The 9,904-nt window shown below is 38.6% G+C and overlaps 1 protein-coding gene across 5 annotated transcripts in view; it reads right to left on the bottom strand.

The window, feature by feature from the left end:
- Positions 1–3,078: 3,078 nt before the first annotated feature.
- LOC124282315 (receptor-type tyrosine-protein phosphatase T-like) overlaps positions 3,079–9,904 on the bottom strand; it is a 43,815-nt gene continuing 36,989 nt past the window's right edge. For 4 of the 5 annotated variants that reach the window (XM_046718277.1, XM_046718278.1, XM_046718280.1 and 1 more), the window contains 5 exons: positions 8,152–8,303; positions 7,230–7,365; positions 4,804–4,920; positions 4,109–4,225; positions 3,079–3,805 (listed from right to left, as the gene is read on the bottom strand). In XM_046718277.1, coding sequence (XP_046574233.1) covers positions 3,791–3,805; positions 4,109–4,225; positions 4,804–4,920; positions 7,230–7,365; positions 8,152–8,303 — 537 coding nt within the window. In that variant the 3' untranslated portion in view covers positions 3,079–3,790. The remainder of the gene's footprint in view (positions 3,806–4,108; positions 4,226–4,803; positions 4,921–7,229; positions 7,366–8,151; positions 8,304–9,904) is intronic. The other variant, XM_046718279.1, reaches the window with a different exon arrangement.

Genomic DNA, 9,904 nt, shown 5'->3' with positions numbered 1-9,904 from the left:
GTGTTTTTTCACTTAGTGAACCTTTGTTGTTTGGAGGGAGGTCTATGTGTGGATTCAGAATCACAAGTACATTCCTCCTTTTGAAGGTTACGTGTCCCTGAGTCTGATATCAATAACCAGTTTCCAGCGCTAAATTTCGTCAACACGAGTGTCTCTCTGAACATATAGCATGTAACCGTGGTTTAGCACTGAACATGAGGAGGCATTTCAAATACAAGTAAGACAATTTTCTCTTTCGTTTAACTTAGGTTCCAATTTCAGCTTCTTAAACTATGGTAAGTCATAAAAAATGTAGCTTAACGACAATGTGCACCGCCGCCACTAACGTTGTATGTCATCGTACCCCAGTTGCGTAGGTCGATGCTCATGATATCAATCACTGGTTGTGTTGCCGAACAAATATTTACAGACTGATGTCATATGGCTGGACCATTACTGAGTGCAGCATTAAACAACAAGCACACAAACAACAAAACAGTTGCTTGTACGCCACGGGTTCGTGACAAAGGGTCGTATTTAGTTTACTAACTGACCTTCGGTAGCACAATTACAAAAGGTGACAGTGAATGCTATATATAGGGTTAATGATGCAAGATGAGAGTTTGGATGCAATAAACCATGTGTGAAATATGTCGCATTTCACATGAACAGCTAGTTTACTAGTGCTAACACAACCCTTTTATTGGACTAATGCCAGACAGCGTTAGATGTCTTTAGGGTCGATTAACTTAAAAAATCTGATTAAACTTATATGTAATCCTTAGTGTAATGTATGAAAAACTGAAAAAGTATCGCTACTACATAAATGTGACAGTATAACCCATCTAAAAGCATTAATTTTGATTCACCCATTGGCCTCCACGTGTGGTTAATTTAAAAACTTATACAGCACAGAGTAAAGCTACGAAATGAGACACTGAAATATTACATAAACTGTGAACAAAAGCCACAATCCCTTTCCACAATAATTATATAAATCGTCAGGGCAAGAGGATACCTCGTCTTGACTAGCTTCAGAAACAGACTGCATTTAGTGTAAAGGTCGATATATAGCTGTGAAACTGATTATGAATGCCCCATAGAAAATCAGGGATCACACCAGGTGTTCACAAACAGGTTAGGCATGTCTTGCCCAACCGTAGGCACCCGTCATTCACCCATTTTGCCAAAGAAGAACGTATTTATAGCGGAGAGTCTGAATCTTCAATCCTTCGCCTATCGCATGAACTGAATAACAGATTGTGATGAGAAACAAAGCTCATTGTACTGATCAGTGTATTCGCCTTTCATCATGCGAATCAAATATTGTTGTACGTGAGTCAAACAGCACGTGCCAAAACTTCACCGCCTCTCTCGTGGACAAAGTATGAATATGAATGTGTCATAGATACATCAAACGTCAACCTCAGTAACCAGCAGTGAACCAGTGTGTCTCATTGCCGGCTTCATAGTCACGAGGGCACAGAAAATGCACGTAATCACTCATGATTTCCGGGGAATTATACTAAAATCTCAAATAAAATGTCAAACAGAAAGTAGAAGTAAATGAAAAGTTGGAACATGTTGTCATCAATTGAGTATCTTTATTCAGTGAAACATAACAAGTACATGATAATGTATGGCTTTGTTAGAGGTTAAATACAGTGAACGCGAGGCATGATTGAAGGGACAATAATCTGTCCCATGGTTAGAAAATTCAGAACGCGATTATCTGGATGCTTCACTAAGTTTTTAACGCGGTTTCATTCTGCTTTTGGCGTGTTTCATTTTCATATAATTTCAAATGACCATTTACAGACCTCCTTGTTGCTGGTGTTCATATATAGGAACATTCCAATACACGAATACATGACATTTTTTAGGGATAGCAACGTCTTTTTGTTCTTTATCACGACGTTTCGGAGCTAGTTCTTGAGCCTTCATCAGCTTTAAATATTTAATGACTTTGCAATTTGCGATTCACCTGATGAAGGTGTACTCTGAAACGTCGTGATGAAGAATATAAGGAAGTTGTTTTCAATAAAGCGTGTCATGTATTCATGTTCGTCCAACTTCTAAATGTAGGCCTATTTAAAAAAATTCAAAACGATATATATTTATAGATCTGTAAAAATATATTCCACAACAGCTCTCTGAATATTTAATGACTTTGCAATGGCGATTAAAAAGAATGATCTGACTGTTATTTACTTAGATATATTACATAATATACAAATTACGTGAGTCTTGTACGCGGTAAGATATATTACATAATATACAAATTACGTGAGTCTTGTACGCGGTAAGATATATTTACAGTGTAAATACATATACTTAATATGTGCAAATAATTGCTTTAACGCCAATATTAACATTAAATATATACATAAACATATCCACAGAGATAAGCATCTGTTATTTACAGGTGGACCTTAACGACCAAGCCAAAGTGTAACAACGGTGTAACAAGGTCACGCTGACATGGCCCAGTAACCGCGACACACGGGTTTGTTGAGTTTCCGTTTCACAGCCGTCCAACAAGGAAATATTTGCAGGGCAACACTCCCCTAACATACATGCAGTTTAGAACGAGTCAGATGATACTTGCAACGGTTGACAGATTTAGTAACTAGTAACTACAGACCTCTCTTGTGGTCGGAAACTTTCAATCGGATATTTTCTCTACTGATGAGAACTGTGGACAACACAACTAATATGATTACAATTTTACATTATTGTTTAATTTTCAATTTAATCACACACAGACAGACAGCCAGAGAGAGAGAGAGAGAGAGAGAGAGAGAGAGAGAGAGAGAGAGAGAGAGAGAGAGAGAGAGAGAGAGAGAGAGAGAGAGAGAGAGAGAGAGAGAGAGAGAGAGAGAGAGAGAGAGAGAGAGAGAGAGTAATACTCCCGAACTAAACGTTAAACATTTCACCTTAATTCTATGCAATGTAAAGTTAATCATATTATCACAGATCTACTTGAAATCTTTAATGCACAAGATGCTTAACATGTAGCGAAACGTGATCAGGTCGTCAGGTGTTTTGTATATACAATAGCCTCTTTGAAAATTGTACGTCTCGCTGATTCACGGATTATTTTCGAGTAAGTAACTTTCGCAGATTACTTTTAACATATTACGGACTAAACACTTTATAAGTGAAACTATGCGTTTTGAGTAGATCTCAGAACGCGTGTGATTAATACGATGCATTGTGAATACATGTATAGGTTTGTATGACATTCCTTCTTGATGCTGATTTATTACAGAATGCTACACTCATCCAAAGTACAGGGCCTAGATTTTCGAAGCTCTCTTAGCGCTAAGATAGTCGTAAGGTAATGTAAATGAATGACACTTACGACTATCTAAGCGCTAAGAGAGCTTCGAAAATCTAGGCCCAGAGCCGTTGACACATTCGTAGTGTATGTCATGTAGAAATAATAATGACACTACATGAATATTTAACATTAACATATATACTAGTATTTCGTTCATACACATATGCTTCGGCGAGTTAACATATCATGGATAGGGGAGACGAAGTAGCCTAGTTTTAACCGTTGACTTTGGTTCAATCCCTACAGGTATATCTGAAACTAGCGTAAAGGCGTCCATGAGGCTGGTTTTGCTGGAATATTACTAGAACCCTTTTCACTTAATCACTCACTCAATATATAGACATAATGACATAATATACAGACATAATCCAATGAACTTATGTTTGCATCGTTAATAAATGTCACGCAAATACGCAATCAATTAGAATGTCCTCTGCAGGAACTTCAGCAGCCCTCTTCACGCGGTTGTCAGCTACACCTGTCCTGCAACAAAAGTAAATACACGACACAAATCAAATTAGATCTCATGTTTCCTTACATGAAGCAAGGTGACGGTAATCCAGCTTATAATCGTTATTAAAATAATCAGTGAATACCGCTAGTCCTGAACGATACCCTTTCTCTCTATAATTACATGTTATGAGGGGCAGTTTTGTGTTCACATGAATAAAGAGGAAGAAGTGTAGTTGGTGCTGATAATCAAACTAGGAATTAACTGATCATTATAAAACATTTCTTGGAAAATGAGGGTTAGACTCGTCCCGTGTTTAAACGTCCTGGTCGTACCTGTGGTGGATGTTGGAATCTGTCAGCGGCGTGTGAGGGAATCTCCGGCAGAGGTAACTGAGTGCGTCGCCTGTACTTGTCGTTTTCCTGTTCCAAAATTACATTCCGTTTCCGTTTCTGGAAGAAGATGCAATATACATAATATACATATCACAATTATATCGTTCTACGTATTGGCAGCTGTTGCCTCCAGTACATAACAGTAAATATCAAGTCAAAATCTGAACTGGAACTCAGTTGGAAGAGGCTCCCTGCTAGAGAAGGTAGCTTATTGTTAAAATTAGTAGAAGTCTTTGAATGTCATTTAGAAGTGATACACATAAGGAAGACAGTTTTATGGATGTCCTCATAATAAAGAAGTTGACCATCGATCTCTTCCTGAAACCTAGTAGAGTCTACAACAGGCTAGGTCTTTTAATGTATGAACTTCCAAGAAATTAAGAGAATAAACATTTCTTTACGAACACCCGGTATCATCATTATTTGACGGTGTTCTTGATATAAGCACTGTAGGAATCGTGCAGTCGACAATTCTTATATGAATGGTTTTAAACGCCTAAACGCATAATGCATTTGTCATATGACTAGTATCAAAGGCAGATATGCCGAAACGTGGTGTCCTGTTACAGCCTGATTAAAAGCTGAAAACCTATTCCTGAAAACCTATGGAATGTACTCCATACAATGACGATCACCTGCACGACTGCGTAGACATCGCTGGCCCCCTTGTCTGCATCCTGACACTCCAACGTCTTCTTATCACAGGACGCGAGCGCCTCTGTCAGAGCATCATGCAGAAATAGGTACTGCGCCTGTTGGAAAAGTCAATACCGTTTAGGGACCGTTCATGATATATGGCTTGGGGTGGGGTGGTGGTGATGATGATTTTTATGGATAAGCATGTAGAATGTGAAAGATGCCCCTAAAGTTTATGCAAAACATAATTGACCCGCCTGCATCTCATGTACAAAGTCAATGACCCTCCCACCCCACCCTCCCATAATTTTTAACCATAATTTTAAACATATTTATATGTACAAATTGATCGCCCCTAGTACGTGTGTACAAAATTGATGCCCCCAAGCTCCCCAGAACAAAATGGGTGACCCCCCTTAAAATCATCATTCTGAACGGTCCCTTACATTTCTGTTCAAATCTTGAACATTAACAACAATAACAAAAACAATTATCATCTAAAACGCTTCAAGACAAAAGAAGGAGGATAGGTCTGTTTACTAGGGGGACTAGTTATTGAAGGTCAGGCCTAAGGGATGCACGCTCTTAGGGATGCATGTTAGATACGAATTTCAAAATGCCCATATATAGGACACACTGCAGACATTCAAAGAATCAAGTGCCAACTTCCTTATATTCATCAGTTATAGTGACACAAACACGACATGATGGCGTGGTTTCGGTCCTTGTGTAAGAGGTCCTGCCATGGTACGACCCAGAATGTGTAGAGGGCGTCATGTCATGGAAATGACAATTACAACATTCTTCGGAATAGTCATAGATATCCATGCCATCAAACCCGACCATGTCGTGTTTGATAAAACAAATGAAACTATGTAAGTCACTGGATTTTCGGCCCCTTTGAAGACAAATGTGATTGACCAGATATATGGATTTATACCCGCATATTCTGTCACGGTAAAATTTTCTGATGATTTATCTTCAATATATTCTTTCAGTTTCAGCCAGAACGTTTTCACACACTCAGATTCCCAATAAACATGTATCAAATTTTCTGACATTAAATTACAAAATGAGCAAAGTTCATCATCTACTAATTTCATTCTCAATAATTCTTCTTTTGTGTAGACAATATTTCGGATAAATTTAAACTGAAAATAAATTTTCTATATTTTCTAAAAAATATCTTGCCATGGAATTGCAATATCAAAGATATTTTGCCATTTTTCACATGTTGAAGGTAGGTTTTCAGTAGTTATAAGTTTATCATAGAAATATCTGGATCTCTTTGGTGCTGAAAGTAAATCTATCCGTGATGTGTTAAGATAATGATTATGAACAATCAATAAATTCTTTCTTATAGTTCCTTTCCATTTTTGGGATATATTTGAAAGAACCTGATAATAGTCAAGAATTGTGCCTTAAAGTTTGTAAGTTTTCTTAAGTTCACTAAATGGCAAAATACCTTGATCATTACACAAGTCTCTTATAGAGTGAATACTTTTGAGATGCCAATGTCTTATAATGAAATTACTATTTTGGAATTGGTGATTGAACCAAAGGGGTTGGGATAAGATTTGATCAATATCTGTAAAATCAGTTTTATGTGTTTTATAGAATATTCCCCATGCAGCCAAAACATCTTTCCAATAGGGATTCATAATACTGACATAATTTTCAATATTGGCTCCAAGCAGAAATATATCTTTACATGGAAAGATACTAGGGCTAGAATTGCTATTATTTTGAAGATATTTATGTAAAACTGACAGTTTTAAAGAGTTTATGATAATACCTGTACATTAACCATTCTGAGTCCCCCCCTCTTCATATTTTCTAATAAGTGTCGTTCGCTATATCTTATCCCGCTTATCATTCCAGATGAATTTATAAAATATATTGTTTAATTTGTCAATTAATTCCTTTGGAGGATTTGGGAGTGAAGTGAATATATGCAACAATGATGAAACTGCTAAAGTTTTAATAACAGTTATGATTGATAAGATTTGGCAAAAACTTGGCATATAAGTAGACCTCGGTTTTGGACCTTCCAATTTCTTGACTAAAATTCTGGAAGTGAATAATTCTGACATTCTAGGCAATGCAAAAGGTCACTCTTAACATTGGCCAAATCAGCCTGACTGATCCAGTGGAAGGATCAGTACGCATTCGATTTCAACTCTCCCTGGCTCCCAGGCGAATATAAGCCCAAACTACTGTAAGGCGCGAGCAGGCTATCCATTTCCCATCCTACCGGGTACCCGTTCACCGCATGGGCGAAACCGTCTGGATTCAAGATGCAAAAAGCGACTATCCATCAGATTACCCTCCGCGAACTTTGTTGATTAGTTTGCACTTGACACAGGACGACGTACATTCATGTCATGTAAAATATATTTCATATCTGTATGGAGAAACACCTCACCTCAGTCTGTATTAGATCCATACGCTGGTGCCGGAGCCTGACAATACACTCAAAGATATCCACCACACCTTCCGCCTTAGCTTGGGCAATCAGATAGTCAAGTGCTATCCAGGTCCCAGTTCGGCCTATACCAGCACTGAAAACAACATTCACCCCAGTGATTTTGTAATGCCAACATCTAGTGATATCGACGCAGTTTGATCCTGTTTTAGGGCCAACTTTAGATTAGTATTTCAGCTACACTATGGCTTATTAACTAAATGTTAAAGCGAAACAGGAAGTCCCAATCATCTTACATTTAGTAAAACCCATGAGAGCTGATGGAACAAGAACATGACAAGAACATGACTGGGATGAGAACCTCAGAATCGGGTGCGCCTTCGGGATGCATGTCTGCGGGGTTTGATTCACCCACACATAAACAACCATAGACACAAACGCAACACAAACACGTTAGAGGAACAGTTTGGGATATTTGACAGCTATGAACGCAAAAAACCCCCAAAGCTTGCCTGTACGAAACATACACTTTATAAGTATTCATGTACAACGATTAACTGTTTGGCCAAACATATAAGAGAGTAAACCCCAATTGAATTGATAATGAAACTGCATTGTTGCCTTATCCCCCTCGTATCACGTCAAGAGACGAGAAGAGATAATACTTAGGGGCTTGCACTCGACCTTGAGGATACTAAACATAGACTGGTCAGAACGGAGTCAGTATACCGTGTCTCAGGTGGGTATCGATGATAAACTGCGGAAACAGTAGGAAATCATAAGAAAATCCGCCATCAGCCCGCATTATCTACATCCCATTTCCCTTCACAGTTTGGTTCAGACCTTCCCAATAACAATTGTCTAAACGGTATACGGTCTACGTGAACACATTTCAGATCGTTACACTACAAGTTCGACGTACCTGCAATGGACAACTACCGGGCCTTTGCTTTTTGACGGTGCGTTCTTGACCAGTCTGTGGAAGTCCACCAGCGTCCCGACATCTTCTGGGACTCCTTTGTCTGGCCACGCAGTGAAGTGGTACTGCTTCACGGTTCTGACAGGGTCTTCATCCTGTGAACCGTAGTGTTAGATATCAAACAAACTGGGATTACAGGAATATCCAAGTAACCGAAGGAAACAAAACACATGTCCAGGTTATGTCACACATAGATCTTGCCTTATTTATGTCATCATCCGCAGTAGAAAGGCTAAAGGTGTCAACGAGTTTGGTCCCTTTGGGATCAACCATGGCGGTAAACACGTAGTTAGGTCAGTGAAAATAGATAACGGATTAAGACAATATTGAAACACTGTTGGGATTCCTAAGCGAGACAACAAGTGTGTGCAGTACATAAGTCACTGCTTACCTGCCATGGGTGTGACTTTTGGACTCTGGAGGGCCAGAACAGGACAATTTTGTTATCGAGGTAAATCAACATCCTCATTTCGCCCAGGTATAACGCCCCAAATGGGACACGACTTTGTTTACGTCTGTCATTGATCATTCTGACACTCCATTGTTGCTGGAGACGTTGAACGTAATCCAGGCCCTGATGAAATTACAAGACAAAGCAAATCATTGCATCGTCTCAGGAAAGAGTACAGACTCATTTGTCCACGAGAAATGCTTGCGTAGCTCCAGATAGAGATGAACAAATTTGTACACTGAATGACCTCGGTATAACGCTCTAGTTCATCAAAACAGAACTTACCTCCCTTAACAACAAGTTAGATGTGTTTACCAGTGACTTCAACAACAAGATAGATGAGCTGAAGAAGGACAATCAGAAGCTTCAACAGAAGGTTCTCTTGTTGGAAGAATAAGTTGACGTTAGGGAAGGTAATTCACGTAGAAACAATATGATAATGAATGGAATTAATGAAAAACCACGAGAATCTTGAGAAGAATGTGAAGAAGCAGTGATGCATGTTATGAGCGACACACTCAATTTAGAAAATGCGCATTCAATTCCTATTGAAAGAACTCACCGCTTACACTCGAGGTCAAGGAACAGACCGGTCATTGTGAAACTGACTTTTTTCAAAGATAAATCTGTAATCCTTGCTCCGGCTAGAAAACTGTTGAAAGAAAATGAAACTTACAGGGTCTCAGATGACTACACAGAACGAAGAATTCCGTGAAAACAATAAAACTGCTTTCCTAAGTTATGACAAACTCATTGTGGATGGTGACGTCTATGGGTATGATGATATGCAAACTGATGTCCGAAAAGTAGGACAACGTCGAAACTGGACCACATCTAAGTAAACTCATCCCCCAACCAGATCTTCACAGGAATAGGACAGTGGCCGTGGCCTATCAGATAGGGACTATGATCAGCAACAACACAATGGTGGACTTAATATAAACTTTTGGAACATTCATGGACTTCGATCTAAACTGTTTAATAAAGATGTTTCTTTACTTTTTTGAATAGTTTGAACTTATCTGTTTGATTGAAACAATGTGTTCAAATTCAACTAATATAACTAATATTTTGCCAAATTTATTTCAGCATTACACTTTATTCCATTCCGATGCTAAAAAGCTAAGTGTCCAGGGCAGATATTCTGGTGGCATGAGTGTTGGTGTAAGGAATACATATGCACACAGATTTGAGAGAGAAAACTGTTTTCTTTAGAATTAATGGTGCGAATACGTGTTATCCATT

The sequence above is a fragment of the Haliotis rubra genome, unplaced genomic scaffold (genome assembly GCF_003918875.1).
Source record: "Haliotis rubra isolate DU_JTF1 unplaced genomic scaffold, ASM391887v1 Scf298, whole genome shotgun sequence".
Taxonomy (NCBI): Eukaryota; Metazoa; Mollusca; class Gastropoda; order Lepetellida; family Haliotidae; genus Haliotis; species Haliotis rubra.
This window is presented reverse-complemented; position numbering and strand designations above follow the sequence as displayed.